Here is a 23,193-nt window from a genome sequence, read left to right as displayed (position 1 = left end):
TATATTACATCATGTGTCATCATCCAATCTTACAGCCTCACCTGGTTATCATCAGCTCTTTTTGACCCCACAAGTTGAAGGGAGGAAGACCACTGACCAGACTGTACGATCCTGTACCTCTTCCCCCTCCATGTAACATCAGAGCTAGCTAAGCCATACAAGAAGATGGGCAACGTCATCAACTCTCTCGCCGTCCAGGCCAACACGAATATCAAAGTGCTCTCAGGCGGTCTCCCTTTGACATGTGTCGACAACGCTCTCCGAACCCCCAAATCGACCATGAGCCAGAGTATCATGTGCACCGCAAACAACGCGCTCTTGTTGGCTCCTAGCAACCTTGCAATCGCCCATGATCCATAGATCCCACATAGCACGGATTCGGTGAACGGTTCCAGAGCCGTGACGAGGTAAGGTGTCATTCGTTTTCTCACTCTGATCCATCTCACACGACGGTCGATGTAGCCACGGACGGACAGGGCACCCAGGAAATCGACAGCGACGTCGCTAGTCATGGCATGCTTGAGGCCTAGTTCGTGCCATAAAGATAAGGCAATCATATTATCCTCCGCTAGAAACGGTCCGAATCCCGCCAAGCCCGTCGGAGGGTTGAGAGAAGCGCGAAGGGTGGGAGCAGGAGAGGTCAGGGAGGCAATGTTGGCTCGGGAGTACAAATTAGCCTTGCCCATGACACAAGAATCAATGGCGAGGGCGTTCTGAGAGTCAAAATCAGCACATGACGCCCGACCTCAGGATAGGTATCAAAACAACACTCACAATGGCCAGATACATTTTCGCATGAGTGGTATTGAGGAAAGCCTGCTCGATCAGACTTCCCCATGTTCTTTGATAGACCAAGGCAAAGGGAACGTGGTGTACCAGACCGACCTGACCTCGGCTAGGTGGTGTGCGTAAGTCGTCACTGATAGGCGGGGCAGATTCTATATCACTATCAAACGTGGTAGTGCCAAACTTGCTTTCTATAAAAGCATCGACCGCTCGACCGAGAGCATCAGGATCGAGGTGCATGGACGAATCGATGACATACAGAAGGTCGTATTGGGCCTCTTCAAAGGGTTTCATCAGATTGTTGATCTTCGGATTGACCCCAACCTTGACATCATCTGCAGCGTCATCAGCGGTGTCACTTAGAGAGGGGATGACTGGCTGATGACCGTCCTGGTGGGAACATCGGGATACTTGGGTAAGAGCATGTTGATCACCGGGAGGGCCTCATCGGTTCCACCCTGCAGAGCAAAGATGACTTGGTACTTTGGATAATCGAGTTTCATGGTGGATTCGAGAGCGTTGTAGAGGTTATCTTCGAGGCCGCAGAGAGGACGGATGATGGTGACACCGGGGACGGCTTTGGGAGGTTGGGAGACGAGTCGAGAGGGTAGAGTGTAGCCCGCATAGCGATTCCGCCTGGGTGGTCAGAGAGGATCATCATAGTGTTGAAAGACTCACGCTGTGCGAAGACCGAGGAGGCATATTGACCATACGATGAGGTAGAGGGCCAGAAAGACGACGGCTAGAACGAGCGAGGTCATGGAATGCGATGTCTTAATCTGAGTCGGGGTGACGGCGTAGTACGGTGGACAAGTGTGCACAGTACGCTCAACCCTCCACGTACTTGCAAGTATAGTGACCCGCTTGCTATCCGATTATAATCCCAGACCCGGAAGTGAGAGATGATGATACAGAAGTAACAGAGTGAAAAGTGAGATATCAAAAACTCGATAAGTATCGGATGTTGCATGTTGCATCTTTCTTTCTTTCTTTCCCTCACCTCTTTCACCAAGTAACGTATCGTCATCGCAAGGAACAGCTCGGTGTATCTGGTGTCAGCTTTGGCCCCCAGGAACTCGTCACACACTCTCTTCTGTGATACAACCTCGCTGCCATGGACCTGAACCATCCCCTACTAGCTTCGGCTGTCGACCTCCTCCCTCCCTTCCCTTCCTCTCACCCTCAGATTCAGCGACTAGATCGCTCCCTCTACTGTCAGATATGTAAAGAGCTCTTCTCCGGGCCTGTTTCCATTCCCTGCGGTCACTCATTCTGCTCTCGGGTGGGTCCTCACTCCCTTATACGATCCAAGCTCATCATCCAGTGCATCCGTGGATCTCTCGAGGTGATGAAGAAATGTCCTAGCTGCAATGAGTCCGCTTCCGAAGGTTCCATCAGACGTAATCGAGCATTGGAAGAGATAGTAGACTCCTGGGAAGAAGCTCGACCTATCATACATGGTTTGACCTCCAACAATAGTCGAAAACGTTCCATCATGAACACCGGACCGAAGAATGCTTTCGCTGCAGAATCTACCAAAAGACCACGGAAAGAGAGTACGAGTAGGAGTGTCAGCCCAGTCAAGCAGAGCTCCGATAAGAAGGAGGAGATAGATGGCGATGAGGATGACATGATTGCTCTGGACCCGTATACCAACATGGCAGAATCAAGCGAAGATGGTGAGCTTTCATTACTCATTCCATCATGTGTGCAGAAGAACTTATAATAGTCGAGGCATCATGCCCGTTATGCGATATCAATATGCCAATAGGAGATATCAGTAGGCACATTGACCTCGGTTGTCAACCTATCAAGCCGAGACCCAAAAATCAGCGTCGTGAGAACCAAAAAGCAAATTGGAAAAAGGTATTTTCAGGAGCGGGACTTGTGAAAGGGAAAGAGTGAGTTCATCATAATCTTAAATCCTTGTAAAACTGAAGGAGGTAGTATGGAAATGAAGAAGATCACAAAACCGAATTATTCCCTGGCTGCTCCAGCAGAATTGCGTAGTTTACTTCAAGTCAGTCCCCTTTCTCCCCATTTAATCGTGGTTGTCTGATAATACAGTCTTACAGTCTGTCTACTTTTGGAGACAAACCCGCCCTCGCCCACCGGGTTCAAGAATGGATCTTGCTCTACAATTCCAACCTCGACACGTCTCATCCCAAGTCCCTCGGCGCTCTACGAGCTAAGCTCAACGAAGCTGAAGCTTCCAGACGACGAGACAAGGAAAAAGGAAGGGAAGAAATGGTCTCGGGGCTCAAGACGAGTGACGGTCTGGCGAAATATGCACAGGATACAAAAGGAGAGTTTGAACGTCTACGAAGGGAGATAATGGAGAGGGATAAGAAACGTGTAGGAAGTGGAGCTGAAGCTCCTATCGAGATTGAGTGAATATTAAGAAAAAATTGTTTCATGTCGCATGTCGCAAAGAATCGTCATTCCGGGTTCCGAGCTCAATTGTATTTGAACAAACAATCATGTCATATGTATGCATTATGTACTCTCACCTGCATCCCCAGATAATTCAGGAGCTTCCGCTCTGACGGCTACAAACTTCCATCCAGATCGCTCAGCTGATCGGAACCCCCTGCTCAATAATCCCAAGACACCCCTTCTTTTGCGGAGGTTCTCACTGATGCCTGACCAGACATGATCACTCCAATCTTCCACCTCCACCCCGACGTAACCAATCTCTTGCAACACCCGTTTATACGTCTCAAGATCCCAATCACGTCTCAAATTATCCACAGGTACTCCGAACAACCGAGCCACAATCAGACGGGTCACGATGTTAAGATTTTGGGGAGGTAAGATATCAGTGTAAGCCACAACCCCTCCAGATTTCAGAGTGGGTAATATAGATTTTATGAAGCCCTCAAGCGAAGGTGGAAAATGATAAATGGCATCGAGAATATAGATCAGATCGTATTTCCTCGGCCCGACGTCGTCTTGGGAAGATTGCTGAGTTTCGTCCTCATCTTCATATCTCGTCAAATGTGTCTGTGGTTCGCCTAAATAACCTCGCATGGGATTGAGGGGATGATGGATGTCAGAAGTGGGTTTGAATGATGCCGAGGTGGTGAACCATTCGATTGGGGTGGACGTGTTTAAATTCCTTTCTGATATCATCTTTTGAGCTAGCGAGGTGTCGGAAGGGTTTGAAGTGAGGGCTCCGAGGTAAGCCGGTGGTGGGCTTTGAGATAGATGGAGAGCTGTCTGTCAGATCTATCCCATAACCCATAGTTCCAACACCCTCATAAGTGATGGTGATGTTATGAAATGATGAAAGATGAGCAGGATTTGTATTGAAGGGGCATACCTAGTGATTCCCCAGCACCATGAGCGAGATCAAGTACGTTCCCTCCCTTTCTTGCTCGAGAGAAATCGAGTAATTTCCTGGCCAGTTGTTCGTTTGCATCGGCGAATTCCTCCGTTCCCTGCTCATCAGTTGAGCGGTTCAATGCAGATATCCTGGTGAGCTTACCTCCCAATAGCCCATGTTAGTCCATCGTGTGGTTGCCTCACCCCCTGCCAGAGGACGATTGAGGATCAAAGGATCCCACCACGAATAAGGCTCTGACCAATGAGCTGGTAGAAAGAGGGGTAATATCGCCAAGATGACCGGGACGGCGAGAGCGAGGAGGGAGAAGGAGGCGAAGATGGAAGACATGAGCAGTAGGTGTCAGAACGTCAGCGTGAGAGATGTGAGAATGAAGATACAAGTTCCAAGTGGTAGTAGTCAGGTAAGTAAGGAGTACTAAGTTGCTCACTCCATTATTGTGTCTGCTTCGGTTCAAGTAGAAAACGAAAACGAAAACGAAAACGCGTCGCGTCCGAGAGCATGATTTCTCAAGTTGATCCACCAACACTACTTACTTTTGTCTTTCATCTTTCTACATCCACATCTGCTTATCAAGAGCAACGTCTTGAATCAGTGAGGAGATACATACAACTATGTCCAACTTGTTCAACATGTAAGTGTTCGAACCGCAATCACAGCCCAGGCAGGACCCAGCTGATATCTCAGACGAGGTAATCAATCCCGGAGTGAGCAGGCTCTTGTAAAGTCAAGACCATACTCATCTCAGCTTTCAAACCCAAGAAAGTAGCAGAGGGTACTAAACAATGGCAGCTGAAGCAATACGCTCAACAAACTCTGGTACGTCTCCCACCAACGATTCCTATCAGAGCTTTGTAGTAGCGTCCTACCTGCCTAACCATCAGGGGAGCGGGAACCTTCGGACAGCTGTTCAACTTCCAGAAGGTGAAGATGTACAAGAATGGATTGCAGTTCATGGTATGCTCGTCTGCTTTCTCTCTGACATTCATCTCAGACTCTTACCCGGCTTCAGTGTATCACCATTCGACCTATTTGGCGCCTCGTATTCAACCCTCCCAGTAACTCCACTGCACTTGATCTTTTGAATCGACTTCCGTCTTGATAACACCTCTTGTACCAGGTCATTGGACCTCATCGTCTTCGGATATTCCTCAATTGACACACAGTTGTCGACTTTTTCAACCACGTCAACATGCTCTACGGTACCATTTCCGAATTTTGCACCCCTACAGAGGTGATTCCCACTTTTCATTATATTGAGCACTGTTGATCCCAGTGTCCAATCATGAACGCCGGTCCTAAGTGTGTTTCACGTCCTTCTCAATTCCCTCCAATTATATCTTTTCCGACCAATCGCATGCTCTCGCGTGGCGATGTTCTACCACCTGCGTGTTTCACACCGGCATCTCGCATCATCCACTTCCCAGCTTAGAGGAAGATTCTGAGCAGGCGGAAAATAAATTGGGACTGAAAAGGGATGAAAAGCAAAATAAGGATACCACCTGACTCGCAGATACGAATATTTCTGGGAAGATGGAGAAACGTATAAAAAACCAACACATCTTTCCGCCCCTGCATACGTCGAGGCTTTGATGAGCTGGACTCAATCGATTCTCGACGACGAGCGTCATTTCCCTCAAAAGATTGGTAAGTTACAACCTCCCTCAGAATACACTGGTAGCCTTATTGTCACGTATATCTTGCCCTACCTCACGAGCTGTCCCAGTTTCTTTTCGTGCACCGATTCCTTTTCCATTATTGTCAGAAACATGTCCTTTCCTTTGCTGTCGCTGTCTCCTAGGAATATGCCCTTCTTCTTGCACTTATAACGTCTCTCTCCAACGGATGTCAGCAAAACCAGTACGGCTGACAGTAAGGGATTAAATTCCCTTCCACGTTCATGACCACAGCCAAAACCATCCTTCGTCGATTGTTCAGAGTCTACGCTCATATCTATCATTCCCACTTTGACCAGATTTGCGCGTTGGGGATCGAGGCTCATCTCAATACCAACTACCGACATTTCCTCTTGTTCGTCGACGAGGTGAGTCATCCTTCCCTCTTCCCTGTCTCTTCACGGAGTTATGCTCTCACTCAACCTGACGAACAGTTTCAATTGCTTTCGGAGAAAGACCTCATTCCTCTTGAAGATTTCAACAAGACCATCCTTGAAGAAACTGCTAAATAACGAGTACGAGTACTTTATTGTATCAGCCCATGATACTCATGCTGAGGAGCTTTGTGCAGATACGTCATACAACGAGGATTGATCTATTTTTATGTGTGTATCATAGACACGCTATGGATAATGTTTATGCCTATATTCTCTCTCACACTCTACTCCCTGACACTGATCTCGCATCACTCTTACTCGACACAAACGGATGCGTATGATCTTTGATCCCTCGTCGTGGGCCCGTATTCTCTTCTATATCCGATAAAGCGTCACGTATCAGTGCAGAGGCAGCGATGGACGATGCTCGTTTGGCCAGTGGGACTATATGAGGATTCCCCTTGACAAGCGGACGTGAGTTGGGCCCAACCTTTGATGTCATTTTGACATTCTTTCTCGGCGATGAGCGAGGAGCGGAAACAGACCGATTGGAGGATGCGGAAGGTGGTTTTGAAGTTTGTCCTACTCCTAAGATCGACATCCCAGAGCGGGCAACAGGAGCAGGAGCAGGAGCAAGCAATGATACGGTTGTAGATTTATGAAGTCCGTTGTTCGATGTTATGGGAGGAGCCGTGGGTCTCTCGAGTGTAGCCGATAAACTGGCCGGTTGGTCACCCACTTCGTCTTCCACCGTTCCCAGAGCATCATCCACCAAATCATCATCGTCTTCATCTTCCTCGGGTCGGGGGATGGACTTTGGAAGAACACTCTTCCTCCTCATCGGTCCAAACTGTGCCGTGACATACTTGCTCGATCCTTCAGGCACTGACGCTTGCAAGGCTTGCATCATGCTGGGTATGACTTCAGGGCCGGGTTCTGACGAGGCGGCACGAGAAGATGGAGGTGGAGAGAGAAGTGAAGTGGCAGCGAATGAGGATCTTGATGAACCCCGCCGCGGGTCTGTCGATGACATGGTATCGGGTTTACGCATTTTGCTAAGATATGTCAACTGAGGAGCAGGGATTAGGCTTCAGAAAGAAGAAAACATACGTGTGTAAGTTGGGCTCTTTGTAATTCACACTTCTTCGTGCCCTCCTTGCCCGACCTCCTTCCTCTTCGAGCGTGTCTGAGGAAAAATCCGACTGGCTCGAAGGTTTGGAAGCAGATGATGACGACGCTAATGTATGAGTTTCATTTCATTTTTGAGAGTGGAGATCACACTCACGTTCATCTAGTGATAACGCCCTCATGGGACTGACAGGCATGTCCGTAGTCGCATCCTCCTCCGTGGTCAGTATCATGCGAGGTAGAGGGAGCATCGTCGATTCGGTGGCTGGAGGAAGTATGCGCGCGGCATCTTCAGGGGATAACAACACTCTCTCCCCTTCCTCCCATTCACCCTCTTCTTCCTGCTGAGGTTCAGAGGCTGGGAGCAATCCACTTTCCCTCCGTCGTCGACCGTTCTCGACCCCACGTACAGGTGCTGGCGACATCTGTGCCAAAGGACTAGAGTTTGTGGAGCTGGGAGAAGACATCTCTCCTAATGGAGGATCCAACACGTCTCTCAGTCCTTTGGGAATGGGTGATCTCGAAGCGGCTTTGGAACCCATCCCACTTCTCCTCCTGCAGTGTCAACCGAGCTCGACGGGGGGGATGATAAAGGAGACCCACCCTTTGGACCTTTTACGATGTGAATTGATGTTCAAGTGTATTCTGTCCTCCAGATTCAGTTCAGCTGCCTCGTGCAATGCTGTCAATCCTAGCGATTGGGCGAATTGGGAAGCGGGTCTCGTGGCGATGGTCATCCCCATGTTCCTGAGAAAGTTTTCTCGGTTGATTTTTGGTATATCGCGGATGTCCAGCTGGACGGGTGAAGGGTCGAGATTAGATTGTAGTTCTCGTAGAGCGGGTACGAGAGACAGAATCTGATTGATTGCTTTTCTCGTGGCCTGAAGGTCAGATAGAGCCTCGGATCCCCCTGGATGTTCATCCACACCGAGGTGTCCATCTCATGACAGCCCGGTACACAGTCGTGTGATGACGAGTCATGAATGGTTTGCAGGGATAGCTGACCTCATGTGCCATCTGACCACCTTGATTCTGAATTCTCCGTATGTGAGACTGTAGGGCGATATTGGCATGTCGCACTTCCAGCAGTTCCATTTGAAGAGCATGTATCTCATCTTGCAGTCCCTTCATCTGAGTTTTACGATTTATATTTTCTCTGATTCCATCAGTCCGTGGTCCATACTCATGTCAACTATCATGACTAACGCTATTATCTCCTTGTTCTGCTTGCTATGACGTCTTCGAACTGAATTGTTAGCTAGAATTGTTCAAATGCAGAGGATCAACTTGCAATCATCAAAATGTTGTTGTTGATTGAACGGTGCCTCTCTTTGGGTGGTCACTTCGGCTGATGTGGGCGGTCCCAAAGATCTTCGTGGACGTTGAGATGACATGTTCGAAATATGACGACGGTTGTGAAGATGCTGTAAATAGTAGTTCTAGTAGTATATAGTAGATGCGTCGAGATGAGGGGATATCAACATGTCGAAAAGCAAAAGCAGTCACGTCCAACAAGCTATAGCTATCGGCGTTTCAAGGCTAAAGGGCAGTGTGGCACTTTCTACTAGTCTGGCCTTACTCGAGAGGCACTTGCTACTTGGCTATCCTACTTTACTAGTTACACACTCGTAGCAGATGTAAGTGACATGGACGTGCATGGTGCAGAGTGAAGAGTATAATCTCCTTTTACAAATGAACAGCAATCAATCTCTAAGCTCCTCCTCCCATACCTGAAATAGTCAGCACACGAATCGGAAGCAGTGTGACATGAACATCACTCACCTCTGACCCCGACCACATCCCTTATCTTTGCCGCCTCTCCCGCGCTGAGTTTCCCCTTGACGCTCAACAAGAACAATTCCCAACATGCATCCCCTTCATCTTCATAAGCAAACTCGCTCACACATAACGCATGGATCTTCTGCCAAAACGTGGGATCCGAGACGGTCCTGTGAAACGTGCTGCTTGACACTTCTGCCTGTGGACCGAGTGGTGGTGCGTCACTGACCTGAAGCGGTCTGGACGTTCCGGGTGAACTGTCATCGGCCATTGAAGTGGTTATTGTCAGAGTCGGGGGTGGAGGACCTGCAGGCTTGAGAAGAAGATGAACGACGGCGCCATCTTGAATGTCGTATTCTTTCAACAGCTTCGTATCGACCAACGCTTTGCCCTTGAGCAATAAACGTTGTTGATCGGGAGGAGGGGCGGTGGGAGCGGCTTTACAGACGAGAGATTTGAGATCGGATATGGTATCGGTGGTTTGGGCCTTGACGTTGACGCTGAGGGAAGGTTTGAGTGATTTCACAGTGAGGGTGATGGTGTCTGGGAATAAGCATGAAGAAACCATTTCGACGCTTGTTGCCTCCGGTGTGAGAATGAGATTTTCCATGTGGTGAGGACTATAGGATGAAGTTGAAGTGGCGTGAAGATATCAATGAAAGAAGACTTACCATGAGAAGGTCCAGAATCGACTTCCATCAAGGTTGGAGGTTCAGCAACGGGGACCTGAACCCATCAGCTTCTATACACCTTTCATCTCCCAAGTCGTGGCTTTCTCCGCTTTGAAAACTATCACCCAGTGTTCCATCCACGGCAGTGACCGAGAGTAGTTAGAGAGAAGATTCAAGGGAGAGAATAACTATGACTCACATTGACCGTAGCCACCTTTCTCGGTCTGTCCTCAAGAGGAGCAGAATAATCCGCTGGATATTCGACCTTTGTATCTGCCAAACCTTCAGTGTACCTCTTGACGAAAGCTCTCTCTTCGTTGAGTTTGTCTCCTGATAGAGGTGTGTCCATCTTTGCTGCTCTCACAATCGACGTCAGAAGAAGAGGAAGTTGAGATTGTTATAAGGTAGTAGAGAGGTGAAAGGAAGAAAGGTGCGCTAGGTGCGGTATAGAAAGATGCGTGGTAAGTATGACGTCTCGATCGTTGATTTTTGGAGGAAAACGCCTCTTCTGGTAGTCCCACCTCTCGCCTCAACCTACATACTATTTGGTCATACCTGAATATAGCCGAAACTGATACTGACTGCCGGTTTCAGTACGATCCAACTACCTCGTGGAAAGTGCACCCAAAATACAAAAATAGCTAAGGGGCTTTCACCCCGAGATGGGATCCTCGACATCAAAATCAGCTAGGAAATTACCAACATCCACCTCTCGTCCGTCCCCACCATGGGCAGGAACAAGAACCCCTCATCCTGATTCTCTCTTTCAGCCTGGACAGACACATTCTCCTCAATCCTCTGCTCAAAATCCACTTGGAGGATATGTGAATCCGACAAAGAATTTCAGCGGGGAGAAAGACCAAGGTGGGTCGTCACCTCCATATCTCCGGTGAACATATCGGAACCAGAATTATAGCTGAATGACAGCGGTGAGACAAGATGCGCTGGACCCTCAGTTCATGGCGAATCTCTCTAGATTAGGGCCGGTCAGTATACATGATGTCGGACATTTTGTCAAATCTGTGGGTTTCTTCAGGCTACTTCCTACAACTCGCAGCCATCGGGATTACTGACCTGCTCATATTCACTCGCACATCCTTCGACTCCCATACGATTTTGAGGATGTCAATTCACTCTCCGAGAGGGATATGGGATCAATTGAGATCACATACATCTTGACTCGTTACATGAAAACAAAGAGGTCTAGATCTACTGTCTCAAAGAACACGCTGGATGTCTAGTAGTATAACAGGTGAGGGTAAAGTGATGACAAGGATGAACAGGAGATACCTGAGAGAGTGTGCTGTGCTCATTCCCAGCCCCCACTGGCCCAACGTACACTCTCAGCACGTCAATCTCAATCTCAACTCCCCCCTTCAACTCTCACCGCTCAATCTCTCACTTCACTCCTCGACGAAATAAAGACTCTTCCTTCCGACGCCGGAAGTCTTATGAAGATTGAGAGGCTGTATAGACAGTACGGAGTTGATAAGCAGACTATGGAACGGTTGAGAAGATGGGTGAACAGTCCTAGTGTCGGAAAGGAGCATAAGAGGGTGGTGGAAGGTGAAGAGATTGTAGAATTACAAGCTGTTTGGGTGGATGGTCCTCGTCCGTCATGATCTTTGCATACGAGTACATGTCCCTCTCACCCCGTTCGTCAATACAAGTTTCAAGCGATCCGATATCCACCCGCACTTCATCGATAGCATCTTCACCTTGTCCTCATGCGTGATTGCTCCGCCGTCGGTCGGAATGGACACAAAGGTTCTGCATGCTATCTTCGTGGAGTAGATAAGGAGAAGCTGTTTAAAAACATTCATGACACAATTTACGAAGTCGTCCATCATTGACCCACAGAAAATGCTATTCATGACCCTCACCTCACCTCCCAACGGAATCATACCTATCCTTGGTCTGTATCATCAGCACTCACTCAATTGACTCATCGCGCGATACCCGCCATATCTTCCCTCCTACCCGTCACACTCCTAGTCGGATCAACTCCCTTGGCGGCACCCAATCCAGCCCGAGTTTCAAATTGTTGAACAGCAATGGGATCCACCCTTCCCTCCCCACCCACTCCCAGACCCGTACCCGCTTTCCACCCCATCTTGGCCAAAAGTTGGTTACCCTTGTTCGCTTCGTCCTCCGCTGGAGCACGACCGGGCTCTGGTGGTGGAGGTGGCGGTTTGGGAGCTTCGGCGTATTTTCGTTCTTTCGGTGGCACTCGAGGCCCTTCGGGGAGAGGGATAGCAGGCTGGTTGAATGCCTCTCGACGTTCAGCAGCGCGATCTCGATATTTTGGTCCGTTTTCCATTGAGCCTGAAGAGGAAATCTTGCGTGCTTGTCCAGCTGCACGGATCGTGGGATCCAACAGGTTAGTCTGTTGTCCGAATGAGAAGAGAAAAGCATAGCGTCGTCAACCAGTCAAAATTCAGTCAAGCCAGGTTTCCAGATGTCGATATGATATACCGGCCACATACGAGGTATGTTTTCGTCGAAAATTTCGAAAATTTGATTGAATAAAATCGAAGATGTCGTGTACGGAACAGGAAAAACAAGCCAAAGCGTCAGTGTCATACCCTTTTATGAACCCACAGGCCAAGGAGTGTATCCAAAGAGATGGGCGAGCCTTATGTAATTCCGATTTCGCCTCATGTTTCCTAAGCATCTCTTCGGAGCCGAATCTCCTCTCGCAAAGCAGGCAAGCCACTTTTCCGGTCGTGGCCAATGTTGTCAAGTCGGAATAGTCGAACGATTCTTGTACACTTGGGACAGGTTGAGGAGTCTGTAATAAACGTCAACGTCAATTACTTAGACGGTAAGTGAAGATGACAAGTTACAGTAGTTTCCACAGAGGGTGATTTAGATGGTCCAGTCAGACTGGATTGCCTGACACCCATCACGGAGTTCGCCATAGAGACGCCCCTTGGTGGGCCGGCATGGTCAAGGGTTGGTGCGATGGGAGCAGCAAGTTCGGACTGTTTCGTATTCCACTTTGAAATGTTTTTGGCAGTCTGTCGGAGAGAAGAAGCGGTGGTGAGCACTTTTCCATATAATGTGATAACAACAATAGAATAGTGGAAACAGAGAGCCGCTCTTTACCTTCCTACTACCAGCCAAATTTGGCACTATATGAGCTCCTCGGGCTGGTCCTGTCAGCCCACAGCCATGTCCGACATACGATACTTACTCCTGGATAACAACACTGTGTCTTTGTCCTCCACACCAGTCTCATCGTGGTCCAAGACAGACATCCCCGGATTAGTCAATGGAATGATTCCTTCTTCTGCGACCTTTTTGGGCAACTTCAAACCCAGACCTTCCCCAAATCTGAAGGGCTGCATTCCCTGCAGACCTTCTTGCGTGCTCGAGTTGCTCATCTCGGTCCCCGCGGCGATCGGCGCTTGAGGAGGGCCAGCGAGCGAACCCAAGTAGATGCGAAGAGATTGCTTCATGGCCGGCAACGTACCATCCTCAGAAACTGACATGCCCGGAGGAGCAGTCTCCATAGCTCCCGCTTGGTCGTTCCAATACGCGCAGTATTTGCCATCCGGTTGATCGATGGTTTCGCTGCCAATACCTCCCGAACGCGCTGCCCGGACTAGAAATTCTCCGCCTAGGAGTCCAGCAGCATGTGGAACGAAAGAAGTCGGGTTGGCGAATGAAGGAGCTGCTGGTACACCTACAATCGTGAAACCCATTGGCTGGGTCATGGGATTGATCAAATAACTCAGAAGCTGTGTAGCAAGCTTTGGATAGTCAGCAGTGGTCCTTGAAATAATAAATCTGACTCACCTCGGTGGTGACGAGCTCCACAAAAGCCAAACCACAACCTTGCCTAGTCCGGCGATCCACGATACGAATCACTCTCGTGATAGCACCCTCCGCTTCCATTTCCGTTCCGATTCTTCCCATCATTTTTGATATTTCCTGCGCCATACGTCGGATGATCTCTGTGCCTTGGACTCGATGATCAAGTTCACGTAATAAGAGGACTCTTTTCCCGTCTCCTGGTTGCCCAATGTCACGCATGCCGTCAAATCTGACAGGTGCTACCGCGGCCGGCTGCGGTCGAGGTGGGAGGTTTCGAGATGTTTCGGATAGAGGTGTGGCAAATTCAACCTTGACTTTTTTCGGCTCGGAATGCTCGTACAGGGCAGGCATGAGAATGAAAGGAGCGCTGCTGCATCAGCTCCGGCTCAACGTGATGGATAGTTGACCTACTTGAGATCCAAGAACTCTGTGGCTCCTGCGACAGTTGAGAATCGAACACGAGCAGCTTGCCTCATGCGAGATTCTCGTCGAAAAATTATGGAGTCAAAGCTGACACGATGTTCTCCTCGTAGATATTGTGCGAGCTGCCATCAGCTCGTCCCACTTACATGACAGTCTTGATAGACCTACGTCATCTTCTCTGAGCTCTGGATCAAGACCGATAAATTCCACTTCTTTCGAAGGAACAGGACCTCGTATCCTATCATCTTGAACACTACCACTCCGAGACTGACGATTAGTCTTTAAGTCAACGATACGTCTGAGAAGAGAAGGCTTACTGAAAGTTCCTCGGGATCTTGCCCCCTCTCCCACTGCCCACCGGAAAGATTGGGCCGTGTAGGTAATCTGGCAGCCCTGGCAGCTTCCCGATCAGCCGCCATACCTAAAATCCCCTCTTGAGTCCAATCATCTAATGCACGGGGTCCACGGGGCGGTTCCCGAGCGTCGAAACGTCGAGGAGGAGACCCAGAAGGAAGTCTTCTGGGCGGGGGAGAACGAGACGGTCGTCTGGGCGGGATATTGTATCTATCTTCGGGTCTTCGAGGTATGTCATCGTATCTCCTCGGGGGTGGCAATCTAGGAGCAGGCGATGGATATCTCCTAGGTGGAGACTGGGGACGATTGTCATACCTCGTGGGAGGAGGGGAAGGCGATCTCGAGACAGCTCGGGAGGGGGAGTAGTATCTTTGTCTGTAGGGAGAAGGTGGTGAGGGTGGTCTTTCCTGACGATATGTTGACATGACTTGGAAGCCTTGACTAGAGAATCGAGTGATAAGGCGATGACCGAGTTGAATAGAGGAGGAGGCAGGTCTTTATAACTGCTACAGTACGAGTACATAGGCTGTAGGCTGTGTGAGAGAAGGGTATTGAAGGGAAGGACAGGATGGAAACGCCGACGATAATCCCGGGTGTGGTGATGGTGATTTTGATCCCGCTCCTACACCCTCTTCTACCACCAGCCTGTTCTCCCCAGTTGACCAGTTGACCTTTCAAACGTTGAGGCAAAGTCGGACATAATGGCAGGAGACGGTCATCATCGTGAGCTCGCTGTCGAATCCAATTGGTAAGCTGACGATGATAGAACCAGTCCGGGTATGTTGTCCCTCTTCTCACCGTGACTGAGTAGAAAATGGCATTCCAGTGTATGGGACGGATTTAATTCGTCCGCTTACGGTGTACGGTTCAGATGACTGACCTTCAGCTGGATCCTGCTATAGAGAGATGGAATTATATGGTGAGCTCTCACTGCTTTTTGACAAATAGCTCATATGGTAGCGAGAAAACGTCTATCAGACTTTCAAATTTACCAGAAGGGCCACACGACATATCTTCATATTGGCGGGTTTGGCACCTGCCAGCATCGCCCTTATCGCATGGTCCAATGATGTGAGTCTCTCTCTACCGTCTTCATTTTCCACTGCTAAACTCGCCTCTACCTCAAGTCTCAAACTCCATCTCTCATTCTCAGCCTTGATGATCTGGCGCAGAAGCTGACCCACTACAGGCAAAATACGATTGGGCGGGTAAACTCCGAGGCTCATCTTTGCTATCTAAACCACCAGCGAAAGAATAGATGCAAATGAGATGTATGATATACAAACAACAATTTGGATGCAATATCACCATATACGTTTGACCATCGTCCATCTCTCGACATCCTCCAATTTCCACTTTGACGACTTCTTCCCCGATGTGTTGGTTCTGGTCTCAATTCCAGGAGGCGGGGTGGAGTATTTGCGAGCGGGAGTCGAACCTGAACGAAAAATCGTATTGGGAGAAGCAGCAGAAGCAGGGGATTGGTAACCTGGAAGGTCGTCTTGATCTTGAGAGAGATATTCCGTGGTTTGTGCGTTGTACTCCTACCTGATCAGTATTCCTCTCCGCGAATCGACAACTTTCGCTTCATCAACTAGATGTTCACCATGGATTGTACTCCCCCTTCTTGATACCCTCTCTCAAACACGACTTGGTGAGATGTCGGCAACAGATAAATATAAGGACGCACAGCTTCTTCCTTACTTTCTCCGACGGGGTTCCGACCGTAATCATTCACCACGTCCTCCGCTTCTCTCTCATCCATTTCCTCCCTTCTCAGAGCCGCAAAGCTTAGCAAAGATAGTCCTAGGAATATCTTCAAAGCCACCAAACTGTGACATTAGTCTCTTCGCTCGGCCGGCAGAATCGTACTCACCATCCCCAGCCGCTCAAACCCACCCCAATCCAACCTGCCCATTTCAGAGCCGTCCATGCCCATGCCCCTTCACCCATACCCACGTCCGCATCTGTGTGGTGCGAAGAAGATGTCAACATACCCAGAGCCTGAGCAGCTATGCGTATGACCAAACACGCCAGAGGGATAGAGGCAAATCCCATTCGTCGAGCCACAAGAGGAGATTGGTCAAGCAGTATCGGGTGCTAGGCGTTTCAGTCGTTGACATAATTTCCCGTGTTTTGAGGATGGAAGCTCACATTTCTGCCTCTGACTGTCCGCTTGCTGCTGAGTGAACCAGCGAGCAAGACATCTTTGGCCAAGATATCAGTGAAGCGTTCGTAGACCGAAGCACGGACATGATTGAATTTGGTGATGAAGGCGTGTTTGAGCCAATCGACCAGCATCTCGGAGACGATGACGAAGAGAACGGGCTGTTACTTAGCATGCTACTTTAGGGATTTCCTTATCAGGCATAGGGACAAGTGTGTAGTATCCTTTGCCAGATGCACTCACAGACATGATAGCATCCACCAGATGTTTTCCTCGCACAAAGCTTTTGGGTAGGAAAGCAATGTCGGAACCAGCCATCTCTATCATATTACGCAGGGCGATCACGGACAACATGAGGCCTAGCTGGAACCGTTCGACGATGTCTGTATCGTCAGTAATGGATCATCCAATACAGTAAGTGTCACTGGCGACTCTGTCGAACACTGGAGGTCTGAAGGATGAGGGAGGCAGGCTGTAGACTCACCTGCACACATAATCTGGAACAGATTTTCCTTTTCAAATTTCTTGAATACCGACCCTTTGATTTCCACAAACTGATTGCTGATGAGGAGCGATAGCAGTGTGTAGTCATACGAATTGATAGCGACATTGAGGGACACCAGCATGTAGAAGTAGATGAGTGTGTGACATACTTCTTGTCAACTTGATATTCTTTCCGATCTACATTCGCAAGCTGATTAGAACTCACAAACATAGCCTAAGGCAAGGGCAAAGAAGAACAAAGGTCGAGCTTGTTGACGTTTCCTCCCTCTACCACTTTTCCTATTGGTCGGAGCTAGGGTTTCTTTGGCGAACAGAGTGTCCAATACGTCTTGTCCGAATGCGCAGCATAATCGGTCGGCGATCTGATATCAGCGGAGCTATCACTACAAAACATAACGAGATTGGAGATGCAATTAGAGGAGGAGGGATAGCTCACCTCAAGAGCGTTGAAGATGACATAAAGCTTGATGGTATCCTGTCCTCTGACAGAGTGATACATCTTGCTAGCGTCCGTCCCGCACAAAAGTACCGCAGTGGGGATGACCAACAATAACATCCTCAAGAGAGAATGCAGTTGAGTAGGAGGAACGGGCCAAATGGGTTTTCCTTCCAAGATCAAACGGATAAGACGCACCACGGCGAAGGTGGCTCGGAAGGGTAAAATGGTGAAGTTGTACAGGAACCCGTCTAAACATAGAAGAGCTCCAAACAGAGTCACCTGCAGATCAACATATACTTCATGCGACAGTCAAGTGAACACACCTTTTCAACAGCGAGCGGAACAGCGAGGAAATTTGAGATTCTCTCCCTTCCGAAATCAGCCAGTACATGAGTAGGAGGTATGGGTGGACGAACCATTTGCCATCTACGATCCAGCCGTCCCATTCCTCGGCCCCATCCTCGTCGATCAGAAGTTTCCATACGCTCGTGCTACCCACTTGACCCGGAGCAAGTGTGTCAGGTCTGTCCAATTTAATCGCTTTCTCAAGTTTATCAACTTTCTCAACAGAGGATCTTGTTCCTACGGCATGATGATCTTCGCCAATTACATCTCCCACTTCAGCTTCCCAAAACTGATCTACTTCATCCTCTATGTCAAGCGCGGTGTCTCGTTGAAGTCTATGTAGCACCTCTTCCAGTTCCGTCGTTTCTGGTCGACGGTCAAATGAGAAGTCGGGTCGGGGTGAAGGAGGTAAAGACGAGTATGTTGTGACTCGTGTGAGTTGTGGTGCACCGGGAAGAGCGAAGTAGTCTGAAGCGGAGGTGTACAAGGCAGATACCGAGTGAACTGGGTCGGTTCGGTCAGAAGGTGTGGAGATTCCCAATCGGGGTCGAGAGGTGGGGATGACGTGTTCAGATTGAGTGGAGAGAGCAACTTCGACGTGATTGATCTGTATATGAGGTCAGTTGTCCGGTCAAACCCAACTGTCAAGAAGTGCAATGAAAGAACAGATGGAGAGTGTGGTCATAGAATTCAGGAGGTGAAGATAACTTAGCCCAACTCACCTCGGCCTCTCTGAGAACCTCCTCTCGATCCTGCTCCGAGTTGAGAGACACCATTCTTTCTTTTGACGGTCTCCCTGGACCAGGATTGGATGAACGTCGGGAGGCCGTACGCCAGTCTGAAGGACCAGCTTGTGCGGATGGGGTACCTTCGGCCATGATCATGCCAAGGGACTCTTAAGGATATATGGAATGTGACGCAGAGGTTGAAAGAAGCAAAGAGTTAAGAATGATGATGACAAGATGTACGCACCCAACGGCCGCCAACGGTTTACTGTATGGCATGAATTGACGGGGTTGCCTTGTTGATTTTCTCCCTGCACCATGCACCATGCTCCACAATCACATAAGAAGGTTACAGCATTCGATGGCAAGTAAGTACATGGTACATGGTATATATACAGTTTACATAGCTAGAGCACTTACTACTTGCACACATGCTCGACCATCTCAGATAAACTATAAAAGTTGCCACGTGGCAAAGGGTGATATGACGTATAAAAGTTGTCACGTGGCAAAGGGGCGCGTCATCAGCAGGCGCAAAACCGACGTCCACTTGGGGCACACCCCTAGTTCACTTGGGGCACAACCTGCCACAACACGTGGCCAGGAACACATAGGCCTCGGGGTTTCACTAACCCCGCGACCTCTGATTGCTCACTCTTCTCTTACATCGTCAATGTCATTATTAGCTATACCATGTCATTTCCGCTCATTGTCCATGCATTCTTCATACTATCAGTGTCCAGGAGGATAATATGAGCCATAGGGATGTCTAGAAGAGCCCTGGGAGGGATAGGGAGGCCAATATTGAGAGGATAGAGGAGGGAGAGTAGGTGGAAGAGGGGGGGGTGGTAGGTACCTCTCCTCAAGAGGATAAATGTCGAAAAATGGGGGTACCTGTTCATTAGAGACCCCCCATCGGATACAGCCGATAATGCAGTATTAGAGACTCACATTCGGTTGATATTGGCCGTTTCCTGGTGTCTCCTGGACCAATCAGCTTGCAGGAAACTTTTAGAAGTAAGAGACTAAGAGAAGAGTGAAAATTTTCGAAATCGTGAGGCCAATATAGACAGAGACAGAGCAATATAGCCAGGAATGACTGCAGGACAGTGAGGGGGAGAAGGAGGGAAGGAGAAATGTCATTATCATATGAGAAACCCACCAAATAACCTGTCCTAGTGATCATTTCTCCTGTCCTCACCATCCTGTCCTCTGTCCTCACTACTACAGGCCGATTTTCCTTCTCCCTTTTATCTCTGTCCTCAATACTCTTAGCCAGGCCGGAAACCATCTCCTGAAGACTCGAGATCTTCTTCTCAAGAGCAGCATTAGTCCCCATTACTGATCCCTCTGTCCAGGTCGTTTCTCCAGCATCATACGCCTTTACCTCGCGATCATAGGCCTCAGGATCCCTCTCTCGATGTTCATTAGCCCTTTTACACTTCTTAGGACCATGACTTCTTGAACCACACAGGGGACAGGGACGATTTGCCTTTTTCTTGACACCAAGGAATTTCTCTGACTGAGTGTGGAGACGGCCAGTGTGAGAGACATCATCTGCGAGCTGTGTAGAATTCGATTTTACCCCTCTTTTAGGAGAAGGAGGAAGAGTAGGAGAAGGAGGTAAAAAGTAGGGATTATCAGCAGGTAGATCGTCGTCTTCGATGGTGGTCAGATCGATCTGAGTGGTGGTGAGGTTCTTGAGGTTCTTCATGGGTAATACCAACCGGTTTCTTCGAAGGTGGGGATCTCGAATTCGATTCGTATCATTGTCGACATCCCACTCAGGCCCTAGCAGTGGATGAACCCCACTAACATCTCCACTAACTTTTGCAGTGGCCTGTTTGATCGTGTCTGGCCAGGACATGGGGTTAAGGAGACGCCAATGACGATGGAGAGGACCAAGAGCAATGGTACCATCTCTTTCTAGTACTTCTTTTATCTGCAGAGCAGAAGGGAGGCCCATGGATGTCGAATACAGGTTACTCTCATCATCATTTTCGACCTTGCCACTGCTTGCTTTATCATACTGCTTTTTCATGAGGAAAATTGACCATTGAGAGACTCGATTCTTGACATTATAAAAGACAGAGTTGATGGTGGTATCCTGTACGAGTCGGTCATGAGCCATCTTGTGTAATATTGTATCACATTGATCGTCGAAGAACCGTTGAGCAACTCGCAGTAATCCATAGAAGTCGCTATACGCATTTTTGAGACAGTTCTTGAATGCATTATGATTTCCTTCAAGTCGAGAGTTTGCTGTCTGTCCAAGATGAGGGTATTTATCGATAAAAGCAGAGACAAAGTGTGTCTTATGTTCATCCACCAATTGTCTCACATAAGCCCTCGCACCATCCAACTGTTCATGTCCCCACCGAGTCTGCATTGATGACAGAGCTTTATCTAATGACTCTTCAGACTTTGCTTTACAGATATTGTTCTGAAAATGATCACCAAATTCAGATAACTTCTCCACCCATTCCTCTTTATAAAGGGACGAAAAATGTTTTCGACAGTTGACCTTGATGTTTTCGCGAATGTGCCACCGACAATAATTAAGGTGGACATGAGGTAGGTGGATAGACAGAGCGTTGTGTAAAGCGATTTCACGATCACATACGATAACTTTGATATCATTGTTGATAGGCCCAATGAGTTGGAGATAGGCCTCGATGGCCAGGGAGTACCATTCAGTCACTTCTCGACTTAAAAACGCAATTGCAGAGGTGTAGGTTTGATTCGTAGCAGTACATCCAGCAATGTGAAGCATTGGAAGACGATATCGATTGGTTCTGTATGTACAATCCATGAAAAGGACTGTAGGATAGGAATGTGTCATAGCTCTGGCTGACGGAGTGGTAAAGACGAGTCCACAAAGTTCTTTTTTACTGTTGGTGAACGCTTTAAAAAGATCGTTATTGTCGGTGAGACGTGTAATAGCTGCTTCGGTAGCAGAGAGGCCTTGTCGAAGGGCCTTTTCATGAGAAAATCGAATATTTTCGACGTCTTTCCTGGTGAGGGAGACTTTGTCACCAAAATGAAGCTGAACGGCTAAAACAACACTTCGAAGGGTGTGTTCACTTTCGAGGAGATGTCTGATGAACTGAAGAACTTCAGGAGACCGACTAGCCTGACGGATAAAAGAGTAATAGAGGAGTGGCAATGGTTCATGATTATGAGAATTTTTGATGGTGTAGGGGATCCAGAGGGGCGCACGGTTGGCCTGTTGAGCAATCTTCTTAGTCTCCCTTCGCCAAATGATAGAGAAGGGACAGTTACTTTGCTTGGTGGTTCGGGGTCGCTTTCTAACCTCTTCGAAATCACTGGTTCGATGTGACCGACCATCCCCCCCATGAACACACTGAAGTTCAAGCCTCCCCTTGTCTTTTATACTGCGTTTGGTGACGATGCAGACAGTATGTCCCATGGCAACCTGCTGAGTATGTAGTCGAGCAGCTTCCATGGTAGGTTGAGGTTCGAGATCGAGGGGGGGGTGGATGTGGTGAGCCACAGCATCAAACCCTGGTTCTTCGCGAGGGGTAATACCAAGATTTTCAAGTAATTCGTCCAATGAATCATTGTCATGATCTTGAGGACGATGTTGCTGAGTTTCTGGTACGATAGAAGAAGATCGAGAGTGGCGAGGACTGTATTTTATAGAAGGGGACCGTGAAAAACGATCCAGAATTGGTGAAGAGGGTGGTGATGATTGGATAAGAATCGGTGATGACATCTAACTCATCAGAATGACTACTTCATGCAGTAAAAATGGTACTCACTCGTAGCCCGAGACCAGCAGAATACATGTCGACAAATTAGGACCCCGGGGGTGGTGTTGTTGAAGAATTAAAAAAGTTTTTTGCCAGGATGTCGGTGGCGAAAATGATGATGATGACAAGATCCTGTAAAAGTCAGATTTTTACATTTTTCGATGAGAAGAGTACTCACAGACTCGCAGAGGCCAGGAGAACAGCGTCGAGTTATCGATAGAGGCTGAAGATGTGTTATCGCAGGAAAAAAGATTTTTCGAAGAGTTCGGTGGCGAGGATGATGATGTTAAGTAGGCCTATTGAAGTCAGCATTTCACTTCTGATGATAAAACAAGTACTCACAGCTCAGGACGAACAGGAGAACAGTGTCGAGTTATTCACCAAGGCTGAAGATGTGTTGTTGAAGAGTAAAAAAAAAATCTCTCGAGAGGGGTTTGGTGGCGAGGATGATGATGGCGAGATGGCCTATTGAAGTCAGATTTTCACTTCTGATGATGAAACAAGTACTCACGGACTCGCAGAGAGCAGTAGAGCAGTGTCGAGAAGACGAGAGAATACCACAATTGCTCGGTCAGAAGTTATAGCAATTTGATGGGTGGTAGTCAGGGAGGGCGCAGTTGAAGAAGCGAAGGGCCAGAAGTGGGTGAAAAATAGTCGTAAACGAGTGAGAAGAGTATCAAAATGATCCTTGAGACGAGTAGAGACCGTGTGTGTGAAAAAGAGCGTGAGTTTACTGGTAAAATGACGATAAAGAGATTAGTGGTGGTGAGGACAGGTTGGTAGGTAGCGAGCAGACATGTCGCGTCGTTGTGGTGGAGTTCGGCGTTACTGAAATTCCGATCAGTGGCGAGTTCATATCTGACGCGTGGTCGGGGTTAGTGAAA

The 23,193-nt window shown here is 48.4% G+C and overlaps 10 protein-coding genes across 10 annotated transcripts; 4 read left to right on the top strand and 6 right to left on the bottom strand.

Annotated features, from left to right (window-relative positions):
- Positions 1-9: 9 nt before the first annotated feature.
- Positions 10-1,547, bottom strand: TREMEDRAFT_69004 (uncharacterized protein; the record flags this gene model as incomplete). The annotated part of the gene is made up of 5 exons (XM_007005164.1): positions 10-41; positions 98-713; positions 775-1,121; positions 1,166-1,422; positions 1,465-1,547. The coding sequence occupies 5 exons, from the start codon at positions 1,545-1,547 to the stop codon at positions 10-12; spliced, it is 1,335 nt and encodes a 444-aa protein (XP_007005226.1).
- Positions 1,548-1,900: 353 nt separating this feature from the next.
- On the top strand, positions 1,901-3,180 carry TREMEDRAFT_69003 (uncharacterized protein; the record flags this gene model as incomplete). Its single annotated transcript, XM_007005163.1, has 6 exons — positions 1,901-2,068; positions 2,111-2,273; positions 2,316-2,465; positions 2,516-2,687; positions 2,734-2,806; positions 2,854-3,180. The coding sequence occupies 6 exons, from the start codon at positions 1,901-1,903 to the stop codon at positions 3,178-3,180; spliced, it is 1,053 nt and encodes a 350-aa protein (XP_007005225.1).
- A 102-nt stretch (positions 3,181-3,282) lies between these two features.
- TREMEDRAFT_31011 (uncharacterized protein) lies at positions 3,283-4,459 on the bottom strand (the record flags this gene model as incomplete). Its single annotated transcript, XM_007004829.1, has 3 exons — positions 3,283-4,001; positions 4,109-4,226; positions 4,274-4,459. The coding sequence occupies 3 exons, from the start codon at positions 4,457-4,459 to the stop codon at positions 3,283-3,285; spliced, it is 1,023 nt and encodes a 340-aa protein (XP_007004891.1).
- Positions 4,460-4,743: 284 nt separating this feature from the next.
- On the top strand, positions 4,744-6,317 carry TREMEDRAFT_69001 (uncharacterized protein; the record flags this gene model as incomplete). Its single annotated transcript, XM_007005161.1, has 9 exons — positions 4,744-4,763; positions 4,817-4,821; positions 4,878-4,948; positions 5,014-5,086; positions 5,296-5,363; positions 5,406-5,431; positions 5,643-5,776; positions 6,007-6,173; positions 6,240-6,317. The coding sequence occupies 9 exons, from the start codon at positions 4,744-4,746 to the stop codon at positions 6,315-6,317; spliced, it is 642 nt and encodes a 213-aa protein (XP_007005223.1).
- A 142-nt stretch (positions 6,318-6,459) lies between these two features.
- Positions 6,460-8,704, bottom strand: TREMEDRAFT_62894 (uncharacterized protein; the record flags this gene model as incomplete). The annotated part of the gene is made up of 6 exons (XM_007005082.1): positions 6,460-7,237; positions 7,293-7,419; positions 7,468-7,865; positions 7,914-8,191; positions 8,316-8,466; positions 8,598-8,704. The coding sequence occupies 6 exons, from the start codon at positions 8,702-8,704 to the stop codon at positions 6,460-6,462; spliced, it is 1,839 nt and encodes a 612-aa protein (XP_007005144.1).
- Positions 8,705-8,951: 247 nt separating this feature from the next.
- On the bottom strand, positions 8,952-10,109 carry TREMEDRAFT_74048 (uncharacterized protein; the record flags this gene model as incomplete). Its single annotated transcript, XM_007005188.1, has 4 exons — positions 8,952-9,040; positions 9,093-9,632; positions 9,761-9,815; positions 9,960-10,109. 4 exons carry the CDS (start codon positions 10,107-10,109, stop codon positions 9,021-9,023), a joined length of 765 nt encoding a protein of 254 aa, XP_007005250.1. The 3' UTR covers positions 8,952-9,020.
- A 313-nt stretch (positions 10,110-10,422) lies between these two features.
- Positions 10,423-11,382, top strand: TREMEDRAFT_68999 (uncharacterized protein; the record flags this gene model as incomplete). Its single annotated transcript, XM_007005160.1, has 3 exons — positions 10,423-10,624; positions 10,688-10,782; positions 11,080-11,382. The coding sequence occupies 3 exons, from the start codon at positions 10,423-10,425 to the stop codon at positions 11,380-11,382; spliced, it is 600 nt and encodes a 199-aa protein (XP_007005222.1).
- Positions 11,383-11,559: 177 nt separating this feature from the next.
- On the bottom strand, positions 11,560-14,857 carry TREMEDRAFT_44334 (uncharacterized protein). The gene is made up of 10 exons (XM_007004945.1): positions 14,320-14,857; positions 14,171-14,269; positions 13,991-14,124; positions 13,562-13,946; positions 12,957-13,515; positions 12,869-12,912; positions 12,607-12,780; positions 12,396-12,551; positions 11,724-12,146; positions 11,560-11,677 (listed from the first exon to the last, which is right to left on the bottom strand). The coding sequence occupies exons 1-10, from the start codon at positions 14,779-14,781 to the stop codon at positions 11,645-11,647; spliced, it is 2,469 nt and encodes an 822-aa protein (XP_007005007.1). The 5' UTR covers positions 14,782-14,857; the 3' UTR covers positions 11,560-11,644.
- Positions 14,858-15,227: 370 nt separating this feature from the next.
- On the top strand, positions 15,228-15,614 carry TREMEDRAFT_31545 (uncharacterized protein; the record flags this gene model as incomplete). Its single annotated transcript, XM_007004896.1, has 3 exons — positions 15,228-15,275; positions 15,317-15,427; positions 15,546-15,614. The coding sequence occupies 3 exons, from the start codon at positions 15,228-15,230 to the stop codon at positions 15,612-15,614; spliced, it is 228 nt and encodes a 75-aa protein (XP_007004958.1).
- On the bottom strand, positions 15,604-18,850 carry TREMEDRAFT_44332 (uncharacterized protein). The gene is made up of 11 exons (XM_007004944.1): positions 18,534-18,850; positions 17,883-18,418; positions 17,790-17,835; positions 17,464-17,745; positions 17,233-17,389; positions 17,008-17,175; positions 16,767-16,906; positions 16,511-16,684; positions 16,233-16,456; positions 16,047-16,188; positions 15,604-15,900 (listed from the first exon to the last, which is right to left on the bottom strand). Exons 1-11 carry the CDS (start codon positions 18,693-18,695, stop codon positions 15,661-15,663), a joined length of 2,271 nt encoding a protein of 756 aa, XP_007005006.1. The 5' UTR covers positions 18,696-18,850; the 3' UTR covers positions 15,604-15,660.
- Between the last annotated feature and the right edge of the window lie 4,343 nt (positions 18,851-23,193).

This window comes from Tremella mesenterica (genome assembly GCF_000271645.1).
Source record: "Tremella mesenterica DSM 1558 unplaced genomic scaffold TREMEscaffold_6, whole genome shotgun sequence".
Taxonomy (NCBI): Eukaryota; Fungi; Basidiomycota; class Tremellomycetes; order Tremellales; family Tremellaceae; genus Tremella; species Tremella mesenterica.
Note: the sequence above shows the minus strand (reverse complement) of the source record. Positions and strands in the feature narration are given on the sequence as shown.

Excerpts from the sequence above, each read along its gene's own strand:
- TREMEDRAFT_44334 (XM_007004945.1), bottom strand. The coding sequence starts at position 14,781 with ATGTCAACATATCGTCAGGAAAGACCACCCTCACCACCTTCTCCCTAC. Across the intron at positions 14,270-14,319 it reads AAGATCCCGAGGAACTTTCA|TCTCGGAGTGGTAGTGTTCA; the intron begins GTAAGCCTTCTC and ends ACTAATCGTCAG. Across the intron at positions 11,678-11,723 it reads CGGGTAGGAGGGAAGATATG|ACCAAGGATAGGTATGATTC; the intron begins GCGGGTATCGCG and ends CTGATGATACAG.
- TREMEDRAFT_44332 (XM_007004944.1), bottom strand. The coding sequence starts at position 18,695 with ATGATCATGGCCGAAGGTACCCCATCCGCACAAGCTGGTCCTTCAGAC. Across the intron at positions 17,746-17,789 it reads TTCCGCTCGCTGTTGAAAAG|GTGACTCTGTTTGGAGCTCT; the intron begins GTGTGTTCACTT and ends GTTGATCTGCAG. Across the intron at positions 16,457-16,510 it reads GGACAGTCAGAGGCAGAAAT|CACCCGATACTGCTTGACCA; the intron begins GTGAGCTTCCAT and ends TGAAACGCCTAG.